This window comes from Ranitomeya imitator, chromosome 2, assembly GCF_032444005.1.
Source record: "Ranitomeya imitator isolate aRanImi1 chromosome 2, aRanImi1.pri, whole genome shotgun sequence".
Classification (NCBI taxonomy): Eukaryota; Metazoa; Chordata; class Amphibia; order Anura; family Dendrobatidae; genus Ranitomeya; species Ranitomeya imitator.
The window spans coordinates 316,966,441-316,981,479 of NC_091283.1; the positions used below are offsets into that span (position 1 = coordinate 316,966,441).

The following is a 15,039-nucleotide window of genomic DNA, read 5'->3' on the forward strand; positions in this document are numbered from 1 at the left end:
GGCTCCGCTCCGTACACCTCGTACACACACGGCTCTGCTCCGTACACCTCGTACACACACGGCTCTGCTCTGTACACCTCGTACAGACACGGCTCTGCTCCGTACACCTCGTACACACACGGCTCTGCTCCGTACATCTCGTACACACACGGCTCTGCTCCGTACACCTCGTACACACACGGCTCTGCTCTGTACACCTCGTACACACACGGCTCTGCTCCGTACACCTCGTACACACACGGCCCTGCTCCGTACACCTCGTACACACACGGCTCCGCTCCGTACACCTCGTACACACACTGCTCCGCTCCGTACACCTCGTACACACACGGCTCTGCTCCGTACACCTCGTACACACACGGCTCCGCTCCGTACACCTCGTACACATACACACACGGCTCTGCTCCGTACACCTCGTACACACACGGCTCTGCTCCGTACACCTCGTACACACACGACTCTGCTCCGTACACCTCGTACACACACGGCTCTGCTACATCCACACTGTAAACCCCTCCTGACCCCACACATAAACTTCCCCTCATCCAGCACCATGACAACCAGCACAGCAGAGTCCTGCATACACTGAGGCCCCTGATCATGTGACCTTTGACTCCTCCCCTCCTGTGACCTCATCACAGGTCCTGTGTGCACACAGAGCAGCCGTAGAAATCTCAGGCCTCGGTGGTGTCACCCAACTTCTGCTCTTTCTCCATCTTTTCTTGCAGGGGCCGCAGTGGATTTCATCCTAGATCCATAGAACCGAATAGAGGAGCGATGTTCCTTCAGTCCGATGGTAATTGATGGTGACTTTTGTCCAATGGCCACTTTACTGAGTAAATCCCACCAGGACTGTAGCAGGTAAAGACCCCAATATCCCCAGGTGTCCCTTCTAATGGGGGGAAACTACCAAAGAAAACCCATCATAACCTGAGAAAAATAAACCCAGTACATGGAGATATTGGCCTCATATATCTCCTGTCTTGTTCTTACCAATAATCTACTATATAATTGTCTAAGGGTCACTTCCGTCTGTCCTTCTGTCTGTCTGTTACGGATATTCATTGGTCCTGGCCTCTGTCTATCATGGAAATTCAAGTCGCTGATTGGTCGCCGCAAAACAGCCATGACCAATCAGCGACGGGCACAGTCCGGAAGAAATTGGCCGCTCCTTACTCCCCGCAGTGTCCCCGGCGCTCCGCTCCATACTCCCCACAGTGTACCCGGCGCTCCGCTCCATACTCCCCGCAGTGTCCCCGGCGCTCCGCTCCATACTCACCGCAGTGTCCCCGGCGCTCCGCTCCATACTCCCCGCTCCTTACTCACCGCAGTGTCCCCGGCGCTCCGCTCCATACTCCCCGCTCCATACTCACCGCAGTGTCCCCGGCGCTCCGCTCCGTACTCACCGCAGTGTCCCCGGCGCTCCGCTCCATACTCCCCGCTCCTTACTCCCCGCAGTGTCCCCGGCGCTCCGCTCCATACTCCCCACAGTGTACCCGGCGCTCCGCTCCATACTCCCCGCAGTGTCCCCGGCGCTCCGCTCCATACTCACCGCAGTGTCCCCGGCGCTCCGCTCCATACTCCCCGCTCCTTACTCGCCGCAGTGTCCCCGGCGCTCCGCTCCATACTCCCCACAGTGTACCCGGCGCTCCGCTCCTTACTCCCCGCAGTGTCCCCGGCGCTCCGCTCCATACTCCCCACAGTGTACCCGGCGCTCCGCTCCATACTCCCCGCAGTGTCCCCGGCGCTCCGCTCCATACTCACCGCAGTGTCCCCGACGCTCCGCTCCATACTCCCCGCTCCTTACTCCCCGCAGTGTCCCCGGCGCTCCGCTCCATACTCCCCACAGTGTACCCGGCGCTCCGCTCCATACTCCCCGCAGTGTCCCCGGCGCTCCGCTCCATACTCACCGCAGTGTCCCCGGCGCTCCGCTCCATACTACCTGCTCCTTACTCCCCGCAGTGTCCCCGGCGCTCCGCTCCATACTCCCCACAGTGTACCCGGCGCTCCGCTCCATACTCCCCGCAGTGTCCCCGGCGCTCCGCTCCATACTCACCGCAGTGTCCCCTTGCGCTCCGCTCCATACTCCCCGCTCCTTACTCCCCGCAGTGTCCCCGGCGCTCCGCTCCATACTCCCCACAGTGTACCCGGCGCTCCGCTCCATACTCACCGCAGTGTCCCCGACGCTCCGCTCCATACTCCCCGCTCCTTACTCCCCGCAGTGTCCCCGGCGCTCCGCTCCATACTCCCCACAGTGTACCCGGCGCTCCGCTCCATACTCCCCGCAGTGTCCCCGGCGCTCCGCTCCATACTCACCGCAGTGTCCCCGGCGCTCCGCTCCATACTACCTGCTCCTTACTCCCCGCAGTGTCCCCGGCGCTCCGCTCCATACTCCCCACAGTGTACCCGGCGCTCCGCTCCATACTCCCCGCAGTGTCCCCGGCGCTCCGCTCCATACTCACCGCAGTGTCCCCTTGCGCTCCGCTCCATACTCCCCGCTCCTTACTCCCCGCAGTGTCCCCGGCGCTCCGCTCCATACTCCCCTCCCGTCACCGCTAACACAGGGTTAATGCCGGCGGTAACGGACCGCGTTATGCCGCGGGTAACGCACTCCGTTACCGCCGCCATTAACCCTGTGTGTCCCCAACCTTTTACTATTGATGCTGCCTATCCGGCATCAATAGTAAAAAAAGTAATGTTAAAAATAGTAAAAAAACAAAAAACCTGCTATACTCACCCTCCTTTGTCCGCTGAGGCGCTCGCACCTGCCGCCAGTTTCCTTTCCCAGCGATGCATTGCAAAATTACCCAGAAGACCAAGCGGTCTCGTGAGACCGCTAAGTCATCTGGGTAATTTCGCAATGCATCCTGGGAACGCAAGATGGCGTCAGCCGTGCACCCATCGGCACAGCGCCGTTGGATCCCAGGAGGCGGAGAGACGGGACGCTGAGGAGCAGTGACCAGAATGGTGAGTATGTTAAACTACAAGGGGCCCTCGGATCGTTAGGTGAGTATGTTTATTTTTTTATTTTTTAACCTGTGACATACGTGGATGGGTAATATACTACGTGGCTCTGTGCTGTATACTACGTCGCTGTGCAATATACCTTGTGGCTCTGTGCTGTATACTATGTAGCTGGGCAATATACTACGTGGCTCTGTGCTGTATACTACGTCACTGGGCAATATACTACGTCACTGGGCAATATACTACGTGGCTGGGCAATATACTACATCGCTGGGCAATATACTACGTGGCTGGGCAATATACTACATCACTGGGCAGTATACTACTTGGCTGGGCAATATACTACGTCGCTGTGCTGTATACTACGTCACTGGGCAATATAATACTTGGCTGTGCAATATACTACGTGGCTCTGTCCTGTATACTACGTCGCTGTGCAATATACTACGTGGCTCTGTGATGTATACTACGTGACTGGGCAATATACTACGTGGCTCTGTCCTGTATACTACGTCACTGGGCTATATACTACGTCACTGGGCAATATACTACGTGGCTCTGTGCTATATACTACGTAACTGGGCAATATACTGCACTACGTGGCTCTGTGCTGTATACTATGTGGCTCTGTGCTGTATACTATGAGGCTGGACAATATACTACGTGGATATGCATATTCTAGAATACCCGATGCGTTAGAATCGGGTCACCATCTAGTCTCTTATAAAAGCCTCAAACTTCTGTGTGTGAATCAGAGCTGAGATCTAACGTGATAGAAGATTACAGTGCGGGGAAGACGGGAAACCTTCATATAGACGGCCGGTGGTGATGGAGTCAGTGACGGACTTTGGACAAATATGTTTCTAGAGCCGTAGTAGTAGATGAAGATGTCGTCCTCCTCATGAAGTAGTTATTTCTCCTGTCACGTGTAAGGCTTCTTTCACACTTCCGTTTTTACAATCTGCACAGGATCCATCAAAATGTTGAAATGATGGATCCTGTGCAGATTATGGAAAACATGTGCACTGGGCCTGTTTTTCTGACGGACCCGTCGAGGCTATGTGCACCTGTTGTGTATGCGTCTTCGCAGCGGTTTTCCGCTGCGAAAACGCATACACAACTCAACCAGGTTAAAAATAATAAAAAAAATTAAAAATCACAATATTCTTACCTTCCGGCGTCCCACGCAGTGTTACTGATGCTCGCGATGCTCCTGGCAGCTGGCTTTCCCAGTAATGCCTTGTGTGCAATGACCTCTCATGACGTCGTGGTCTCGCATTGGTAACGCTGCGGGGGACGCCGGAAGGTGAGAATATTGCGGATTTTTTTTTCTCTGTCTCATTGGGGGACACAGACCGTGGGTGTATGCTGCTGCCACTAGGAAAAAACACCACAGAAAAACAGGCAAAGGTGCTTACCTGTCTAGGCATCAAATCAAAAGTCACCATCTTTACTTGGGCCCACTGCACCATGAGAGTGCATTTGATTTGAGGCCTAGACAGGTAAGCACCTTTGCCTGTTTTTCTGTGGTGTTTTTTCTAGAATAGTGGAGGTTTTTTCCTCCTTTTTTTCCTCCTGTTGTAGTTTTTGCTGCCACTAGGAGGCTGACACTAAGTCAGGGGTGTCAAACTGCATTCCTCGAGGGCCTCAGACCATGCGTGTTTTCAAGATTTCCTTTGCATTACACAAGGTGCTGGAATCATTCTGTGCAGGTGATTAAATTATCACCTGTGCAATACAAGGAAATCCTGAAAACATGACCTATTTGCGGCCCTCGAGGAATGCAGTTTGACACCCCTGCACTAAGTGATACAAAAAAGTTAGCTCCTCCCCTGCAGTATACACCCTCCTGCTGGCTCTCAGCTAACCAGTTCTTGCTTAGTGTCCGTAGGAGGCACACGGACAGGTCTGCTATTCAGACCCCAAAAACTCTTTTTACCTTTACAACGGACAAATAGGGCGACGGATTCTTTCATGTCCCGATCTCCCCGAACCAACAACAGGCGAACACGGGAGTTTTACCTCTCCTGTGACGTGGGTTGCCACTGCCTGAGCTGATTCTAGGGGCAACGGGCCCCTTCAAGGGCACCAATTTCCCCCCTCCCTTATCAGACGAGCACTGGAGTGTCACCTCCAGTATCCTCTTCTGCAGCCATTCCTATTGCCGGACATTCAGCCCTGCCCACCAGGTTTTAGCCTCGGCTGTTCAGAGGCACATTCCAGCGTGGCGTCTGAGCAGCCCCCACTGCACCACCAGGAAAAGAGGATGGTACAAGGAGGCGGACTGTTCCTCTCGACCTCCAAAGGGAAGATGAATTGAGGACTTTTCTTATCTCTGCACCGTCCAAACAGCAGCTGACCTGCTGAACAAAGCTGCAGACTGGGGTAAGTGCCGGGGCTCGAGCGGTGGAGGGCTCTGCGCAATCGGCGGCTTCTTTCCCCGTTTTCCCTCGTTCGGCGCCGGCTGGCTTAAAAAATTTAGCCCGCGGCTTCGGGTTTGTGTAAGCCGCAACCTGGATCTCCGTCTCCTGCTAGGCCGCGCTTCAGGCTCCGCCTCCATATTCAGGCGCCTCTCATTCAGGACGAGAACTATTCTCGGCAGCCAACTTCTTCCTCCTGCCATTTCCGGACACAAGCTCATCCGGAAGTGGCTGCTGCACGCTCCGGCGGTATTCAGCACTGAAGACAGCGCTGTTCCAGAAGAGGGACTCAGAATCCGGGTAAGGAGACAGCAATCCCTCCCTCCGCACCCCTTCCCCGTACGCACCGGCAGCATAAAAGGGACTAGTGTTCCCTGTTTCATTTAATGCTTTCGACCTGCAATCTCTGGTCTTAAAGGCGCATGACCAGCAAGTGACTGGCAATCCCTGGTCTATAAGGCACTCGCCCAGCATTTCCTGGTCTTTAGGGTACATGACCACATTCCCTGGTCTTAAAGGCGCATCTCCAGTAGTCGCTGGGCTTATAGGTAAATGTCCAGTTTTTCCCTGGCCTTAAAGACACATGACCAGCATTCCCTGGCCTTAGAGGTTTCATAGTTTAAAGAGACTCATGACCAGTTTTTTCTCTGCTCTTAAAGTCATGACCAGCCAGAAGCTGGCCGCCTTTAACAGAGTACTTAGCTCAAATAAGCACAAGAGCCCTCCACCGCCGCCGCCGATCCCAGCTCTTCCCAGAGTACCTAGCTCCCCCCAAGGGACTTCGCATCTGGCATAATCCATGGCTTCTCTGACAAGAGATTGAACCCTGAGGTTTGAAGTGCTCGCAAGACCAATATACATAGATCCTCCCCTACATGGGAGCTTTAGGCTAGCAGGGGCCACATGTATTCTAGAGGAACAAGACTCCGCATATGAATCAGACATCGCCTTGGATATGGACTTATCATACGCCAGAGCCTCAGAACAGGATCGATTCGCCCATTTAGACCACAATCTCTAATTTGACAAGGTCTTCCTCTAGATCACCCAGGGTCCCTCAAAACGGAAACCCTTAGTAGCGCATTTGCAATTTTCCTGGACAGCGAGCATCCGGATAAGCGACTCACAGGCGAGCACCATGGTAGCACAATGGTAAACACCAATGAATAATCGCAAATGGACTTGCTCTAGAAACACTCTTCTTCAAGCGTCATGAGATGCCATGCCTGGTTTAACAGTTTTTTTTTTAAGGGCGATGGGTCCTTCAAAGGACACTGATCTCCTCACACCAGCACCAATGAGCACATGGAGTGTTGTCTCCACGTATACCCTGGGCGACGGGTCCTTCAAATGACACCGATCTCCTCACACCAGCATCAAAGGAACACATGGAGTGTCTCCTCCACGTATACTCTGGCCGACGGGTCTCTCAAAGGACACCGATCTCCACATACCAGCATCAAATGAGCACATGGAGTATTGCCTCCACGTATACTCGTGGCGACGGGTCCTTCAAAGGATTCCGATCTCACACCATCGTCAAATGAGCACATGGAGTGTCGCCTCCACGTATACTCTGGGTGACGGGTCCTTCAAAGGACACCGATCTCCTCACACTATCATCAAAAGAGCACATGGAGTAGTCGCCTCATGTATACTCTGGGTGACGGGTCCGCAAAGGACACCGATCTCCTCACGTCATCATCATCAAATGAGCACATGGAGTGTCCCCTCTACGTATACTCTGCTACCACCAGGCCTGGTGTCAACCTGGCCCTCCAGGGGACTTGATCCCCGTAGTTGTACAGATGCCTTTCTTTTTGACGTCCGAGCAGTTCGCCTCTGCATCGCCACTATTTAGCGGATGATGCAAGGAGGCGGACGATTCCTCTCCACCTCCCCATTTAAGAGGTTGGTTGATTGAGAGTTCATCCTTTTTATCTCTGCACGTTCAAAGACGGCAGCAACTCAAGAGATGGATTCTTCTCACTGGCGGATGCAACCGCGCACTTCGCTACCTGGCACCTACCAGTTTTCCTGCACGATGGATCATCTTTTAAAAATGCCACGGATTGTCAGACAATGACTCATTCCGTCTTGCGGCATCGAGTTCAGCGCTTTACCCTTCCTTAGCCCACACGGGCTACCAGACCAATGGTCTACTGGTCGGACACCTTAGCTTTCATTTACAAAAAGATTGAGTAGTGTCCGCAACACATAGGAGTGTTTTGTGTACAATATGCTACACACCTCAACATAGGGTGCTTGGTCTATGAGGTTTTTTTGTTACTGATGGTTCCAGTGTTGTTTGTTTCAGATCAATTATCTCTCCTCCGGAGACAGTACAGCGGGCCATTCGAATCTCTTGAGCGGGAGGTTTTTCTGGTGCATGCCTCTTTGAATGCGGCTAGTTGCGCGACGCTGTCTGCAGCGAATCCCATTTCATTCAGCTTTATGGATCAGAGAACGGAAGCATACTCTGCGTTTAAAAAAAAAAAAAAGCCTCTGTCATCACTCCCTTACAGAGTGGTCGCTTATTCGGTAAATAATTGGGAGTGTTCCCCACGTGAGCACAAAGGATAGCAGGGTCCTATGGAGCCAACCAACAGTGGAAGGGTTGCCCAGGACAGTATAGATCTGAGGGATCTTGGTTCCAAAAAGAGGACCGAAAGGTAAGACCGATCCTGGAACTCTAACTTCTAACAAGCTTCGAAAGGGTCATCCTCCTTTGGATGGAGTTCCCCCACTCGGTCATCACTTCAATAGGAAAAGCTGGAGTTTTTTCCTGGCATCCATCGACATTCGGGATGCTTACCTTCACAAGTCATGACCTTGCCCTTCGGCTTTGCTACTGCTCCCAAAGTGTTCGCCATTTTCATGACGGCTGTCATGCCCCTCTGGCACTCTGGGTGCGTGGCCGTTCTCTCCTATCTGGTCGACTTCCAACCATCCTTCCAGGATTACGCTGAACCCGTTTATATACATATGTACCTTACGATACCCTTCCTCCCATGGGCTAGCGGATAGACTCAGACAGGTCTTCCTCGTTTCCAGTCCAGCAGGCATCCTTTTTTAAGGACGATCCTGGACACCTCCAGAGGGTTGGAGTCCTCCCTTGAAACAAGGCCACGGTCCTTCAACAGGGAGCCCCCGCACTTAGTTACTCATCCCCTCTTTCTGGGCCGGAATCGCCATCAGGCAATTTTGGCAAATGCCAGAACGGCCTGTCTAGTCATAGGCTATCTCTTCTGCTACGTCGTTAAAAGATGCGGGTCCTCAAGACAGGGCTGAATTTCAGCCCCAATCGGTACCTGCCCTCATTCCATCCTAGTTGCTATGAGTATCCTTCAGTAGAATAATAGCAATGGAGGCAGTTCCCTTCGCTCTGCTTGTTTTTTTTCTACAGGTCAAACAGATTTCCAAAGGATAATCTTTGAGCGTCTTTCTCATCTGGGGAAGATCCCTTCTTCTGGTTCAATGGTTGCTAGTAACTACGGAGCGTCCCAGCTCAAGGCCTCTGGTTATTTCGGGAATCCAGTCTCTCAATCAGTTCTTTTTGGGGATCCCAACGGTACCTCTGTGCCGGCAGCAGGCCCAATGCTCTCTGGCAGGTCTCCCCATCCAAATTCAGTCGGATATTATCACGGCTGTGCAATACATCTACCAGGTACCCGCGGTCAGACACCTTGACCTACGTACCTCACCCTCTCTGATGGGCCGGTGATCTCGGCAGTACTCATTCCAGGAGTACAGCTCTGGGCGGCAGCTTCTCCTCAGCCGCCAGGATCTCGCCTCAAGTGAGTGGGAAATTCATCCGGAAGTCTCCCAACATGTCTACCTTCACTGGAGCACTCCAGATGTAGATCGGATGGCGTCCAGCCTGAACGCCATTGTACTCGAGCTCATGATTCGGCTTCGAGACCCAATAGCCATTGTTGTGCATGCTCTGGTTCTTCTGTCATACCAGCTCCTTCACGCCTTTCCCACTAGTTCCGAGGGTGTTTAGGAAACAGGAAATCCCCAGTGATCCTGGACATCCGCGTTGTCCAGGTCAATTCAGACGAGTCTTCGGACCTGGCCGCTCTGTTCCTTCAGATCTTTTTTCCTTATTTCCATCCAGGCAAGGTTGTCCTCAGTCCTACCCCATCCCTTGTTTCCAAGGGGGTATCGTACTTCCACTGTTACGAGGGCATCGTTCTTCTTCTCTTTCAGCTCCAGTTCACAAAATGGAATGGGTGCCCCATTCCCTGGACAATGTGAGAGCCCTGAGCAAGTACGTGTCGAGGACGGCGTCCTTCGAGAGGATGGACACCTCATTTGGGCTTCCTGGCGTTTTTCAGGAAGGGCTTAACCGTGTCTTTGGCCATGTTAGTCTGGTGGATTCTTTACACATCCAGAAGTCCTTCCGTGTTAGACGTCAGCCTATTTTCACTCCACTCGATCGATCGAGGTTCCTTGGGTTCTAGGCAGCAGGCGTCAGCAAAGCGCATCTGTCAGCTTTGCGGGTTCATCCAGCCCGCATGCACCCTTGAAGCACCATAATTCCCAGACCTCCGCAGACGTGAGTGGGCAGGCAGACTCTGCTCCCACGGTCTGTGTCCCCCAATGAGGCGAAGGAGAAATAGGGATTTTTGTGTACTCACCGTAAAATCCTTTTCTCCGAGCCATTCATTGGGGGACACAGCTCCCGCCCTGTTATTAGTTTGTACTTGTTTTTTTATAATTAACATGCTATTCTCTCCTATATAATTCCACATGCTATATATGTATATATATGTGTGTGTGTATGTATATATATATATATATATATATATATATATATATATATTATTATTTATTGTTATAGCGCCATTTGTTCCATGGCGCTTTACATGTGAGGAGTGGTATACATAATGAAAACAAGTACAATAATCTTAAACAATACAAGTCATAACTGGTACAGGAGGAATGAGGACCCTGCCCGCGAAGGCTCACAAAAATATATATATATATATATATATATATATATATATATATATATATATATATATATATAAATTTTTACATGCCATACTCTCATATATAATTTGATATACTATGCATATACATATGTTATTATTGATCTCCTACTGCTTTTGCACCGAACTGGTTAGCTGAGAGCCTGCAGGAGGGTGTATACTGCAGGGGAGGAGCTAACTTTTTTGTATCACTTAGTGTCAGCCTCCTAGTGGCAGCAGCATACACCCACGGTCTGTGTCCCCCAATGAATGGCTCGGAGAAAAGGATTTTACGGTAAGTACACAAAAATCCCTATATTTTATTTATTTTTATTTTTTTTAATTTTTAACATTATCTTGTTACTATTGATGCTGCATCAATAATAAAAAGACAGAGAGTGCGAGTGAGCGAGAATTTCCCTAACTGGAAATTCTTCCACGCATGCTCCATTTCAAAAGACGGCATCCGTCGCTGGGTTCCTGGTTTTGACAGTCGGCGACGGATCTGAGCGATTTTCCGACGTACAAAAAAGTTCCTCTGTGCGTTGTCCCCGCCCGACGGACAGCAATTTTCCAACGGATGGCCATCCTTCACAATCTGTCGCTAATACAAGTCTATGAGAAAAAAACAGGAACCTGCAGAAAAATTTGCTGGTTCCTGTTTTTTCAAAAATCAACGGATTTTGACGGGAGCTAAAAGACGGAAATGTGAAAGAGGCCTTATGAATATCTCCTGCACTATTGCTAATGCTGATTCCAGGGTCGGGAAAAGAGACGAGAATTAGCGTTATGGAAGATGAGTCTATGAGAAACGTATTCAGCTGCCGACTCCGAGGAAGAAACTGTTTGTTGTCTGTGGCCTAAATATATAGATTTTATTAGTAGATGTAAAAAAGGAAACTAAATACTGTAAAATAATAAGTCTCCTCATATTTTTCCCTTATTATCTCCAGTAATTGTATTATTACACAGGATTCTTATGATGTTACATCGGCTCATCTTCTTCTCATTCAGGTCTCTACAATATCGGATCCTCTCAGTGAAGATCTTCTATATAAGAAAATTTTCCTGATTTACCCATCAAAGATGGATATGGACAGAGACAAGATGGCGGAGAGGATATTACACCTCACCCTAGAGATCCTCTTCCGGCTTACTGGAGAGGTAAGAGGTTCTGATGACGTCATATTACATCATTGTTATCTATGGGAATAACAGATGGACAGAACTGGAGAGGTGAGGACTCTGGAAATGTCTGTAGTGAGATTTATTAATGTTTCTTTCCATAACCAGGATTACACAGTAGTGAAGAAGACCTCTAGTGAGCGCTGTCAGGACCCTGTGTCTGAGGGATGGGGAAAGCTCCTGAGCCCAATCATGTGGTCTCCACCTCACCCCCTGATACATGAGGACATCAATGACCAGAAGATCCTAGAACTCACCTACAAGATGATTGAGCTGCTGACTGGAGAGGTGACACTGCTGGGAATGCTGGGACATTATACAGTAATGCTATGAAGGGATCGGGGGATGATGGTATCATTGTATGTGTCAGGTTCCTATAAGGTGTCAGGATGTCGCTGTCTATTTCTCCATGGAGGAGTGGGAGTATTTAGAAGGACACAAAGATCTGTACAAGAACGTCATGATGGAGGTTCCCCAGCCCCTCACATCACCAGGTAATAGACAGGACTAAATACACACGGCCAATAATTATCTGTATGTAAATAATGAATTCAGTCCCTGTATCTGTTTCCTCCAAATCTATCCAGTAAGAGGACAACACCAGAAAGATGTTCCCGTCCTCTTCTTCCACAGGACTGTAAACAAGAAGAGCCCAATGTTCCTCAGGATTATCAGGTAGATGGAGAGAAGGTGTCAGGAGATCTCCCTTAGGCCGATTTCACACTTCCGTTTATTTCCGGTTCCGGAAAAACCAATACCGGAGATATCAGTGTCCGTGTGTGTAATACTTGCGGCACACATGTGGCAACCGTGTGCCGCCTCAGTACCACACAGACGGCCGCCTGGGAAGAAGCGCTACTGTACGCTCTGTTCCCCGGTGGCGGGTGCTGAAGACGGCTCTCATCGTTCTTCCCTGCTCTGCCGGCGATCGGCAGGAGCAGAAGAGAATGATGAGTTATATTAAAGTCTGAACGATGACAGCAGGTGGGGGCTTTTGGGACTCTTACTCCCATCATCCGACACTTGCTGCCGCTAATAACAGTGACAGCAGGAGCGGATGATCGAGGTATTCCTCAGCCGCCACTTGCGATATAATGAAATAAGTTCATGAAAAACCCTGTGTTCCCCCCTATTTTCTTGATCCAACCAGGCAAAACTCACAGCGGGGGGCTGCAACCCTCAGCTGTCAGCTTCAGCAAGGTTTGTTATCAAGTATAGAGGGTGTGAAGATCTGAGGTTGTGGGTTATAAAAATCACCTAGGCAGGTTAACGATGCAACTAATTTTTTTATTCCATACATCCATGGTTGTACAACAACTCCAGGTAGATGGCCAACATATAATGTCTTCAGTCCACAAGTTCCCAATCTGAGATCGGTAGTTCCACTGGCTCCATATCAGGCGATGCCCTCTGTCTCCCAACTCTTGGTTAGCCCACAGATTTTGTATCTCCAGCTGGTATAGTGTGCAGTCACAGCCTATGTTCCTCCAGACGATGGATATTCCGACCGTAGCTCATGGATACCCCTCCAGCCAACAATTTCCAAAGCTCCAAGGAACATCCATCCATTCCAGCTCTGATCCTCTTCCATCGAAATCCCTCCAACAACTGCCTGATTCAAACCTATGTCTTTTTCTCCCGCCCCCTTAAACATTTTCCTGGGACTGGGACTGTATGTGAGACCTCCTGTTGTGATGGCTCCCCTGAGTCTACTATCCTCACCCACACAATGGCCTAGGTTTGGGAGTACAATGGTGAGACCTTGATACAAATGAGATTGATAGAGTCTGGCCTTAGGTTCACATAAGATCTAGCCTGCTCGTCTTCCTCTGCTGACTGCCACTGAATAGAAACATTGATTCCTGAGCATGAACTGACGAGCAAGAAAATCACTAATAAAACACATCAAGCAAATTAACTATTAAAGTGCAATAATATTGATGTAACCGGTGGGCCGTGCTGGAAAAAGTCTTTGTCTTAGAGCTGTGGACTCTGCTCTATGTCCATTTGTCCTATAGTCTTTAGTAAGCTTCCATATCCTCACACTGTGGTCCCTATGCTATGTTTGCTTTTAAATACTTTAATAAATAATTTAAAAAAAACGGCATGGGGTCCCCCGCATTTTTGGCAACCTACCTCGCTAAAGCTCACAGCTGGGGGCTTTTATTCTCATGCTTGTAAGGGGCCATTGCTTTAGGCCCCTTCCATTCTAAAAATAGCAGCCCACAGCTGCAGAGAAAAGGCGCATCTATTAGATGCGCCAATTCTGGTGCTTTGCCCGGGTCTTTCCACTTGCCCTGTAGTGGTGGCAATTGGGGTTAATATTTGTGGGGTTGATGTCACCTTTTATATTGTCAGGTGACATCAAGCCCATGGCTTAGTAATGGAGAAGTGTCTATAAGACACCCATCCATTAATAATCCTATAGTTATACAATATGTAAATAAAGACACAACCAGAATAAAATCCTTTAATTGAAAAAATGACACAGATTCCTTTATTAATCTCAATTAAACCATAGTTACTGCATCGTCTAATTCCACCGAAGCCCTCGATCTATAATAAAAGTAAAATAAAAAACAACAATATGCCGTACCTCTCCCTTGTTGTGTGCCACGCCGTAATCCATGTCTGGGGGCTAAATAGTTTTCAAGATGGACGGTGCCAAGATGCGACCGTACCGGCTGAAGACCACTGGTGAATGAGCTGCTGCAAGCGCAGCCTCAGTGACTAGCGGTGTAGTCATCACTAGCATGTTCCCACGTCCTGAGGTCACCGCAGTTCAGCCCTGCCTCGATGATGTCACCGCTAGTAAATGACGCTGCGCTCTCATCAGCTCATTTACCAGTGGTTCTCAGCCTTGACGGTCACATCTTGGCACCATCCAGGTTGAAAACTATTTTTTTTCATCATACATGACGGCACCACGAGGGGATCCGCCCTTCAAGGACAGAAAACCTTCAAGATAAAAGGGGCAGCTCCTCTCTCCACATCAGTTGGTTTCCTGTCCTTGAAGGGGAACCCTCAAGATGGAAGACTTCTGAAGACAGAAGAGGATGCCTGGGTCGGGTGGATTTGGGCAGACATTGGTTTGCTGCACCCGTCACCAGGTCCCGGTAGTCACCTCGGGGGCCATGTATTCCATGCCCCCCTGAGCGAAGCATGGCCACAACCTGTGAGGCAATGCCCGGGTAAAGATTATCCTTGGGGGCCGCATGTAGCGTTTTTCCCCCCTGTTGACATAAAATCCTGCTGTCCACAGGGGTCACTTTTATTGTGCTGTAACGACCGGTATGCCGGTCGCTGCTCGAGAACAGAATACGGCGCTGCTATGAATGACTCAGAGCACAATATGATATTAAATCAACTTTTCTTTATAACTTATGCAAAAAATGACAATTTTCTCTCCCAACACAGTATATACTCAATGTATACGTAGTGCACCGTCTTATTGCTCAGAGTGTATTCTTTCACAATATATGCTTCAACGG

General features: G+C 49.9%; 1 protein-coding gene across 2 annotated transcripts; it reads left to right on the forward strand.

Moving 5' to 3' along the window:
* Window positions 1-640: 640 nt before the first annotated feature.
* Window positions 641-13,825, forward strand: LOC138663443 (oocyte zinc finger protein XlCOF8.4-like). Of its 2 annotated transcripts, none has more exons than XM_069749652.1 (6): window positions 641-861; window positions 11,378-11,527; window positions 11,657-11,836; window positions 11,919-12,042; window positions 12,136-12,223; window positions 13,003-13,825. In XM_069749652.1, the coding sequence occupies exons 2-6, from the start codon at window positions 11,450-11,452 to the stop codon at window positions 13,196-13,198; spliced, it is 666 nt and encodes a 221-aa protein (XP_069605753.1). In that variant the 5' UTR covers window positions 641-861; window positions 11,378-11,449; the 3' UTR covers window positions 13,199-13,825. The 2 variants fall into 2 exon arrangements, with proteins under 2 accessions (XP_069605753.1, XP_069605752.1); XM_069749651.1 differs by having other exon boundaries at window positions 660-796.
* The last annotated feature ends 1,214 nt before the right edge of the window (window positions 13,826-15,039 follow it).

Excerpts from the sequence above, each read along its gene's own strand:
- LOC138663443 (XM_069749651.1), top strand. Across the intron at positions 11,528-11,656 it reads TCTTCCGGCTTACTGGAGAG|GATTACACAGTAGTGAAGAA; the intron begins GTAAGAGGTTCT and ends TTCCATAACCAG. Across the intron at positions 11,837-11,918 it reads TTGAGCTGCTGACTGGAGAG|GTTCCTATAAGGTGTCAGGA; the intron begins GTGACACTGCTG and ends TGTATGTGTCAG.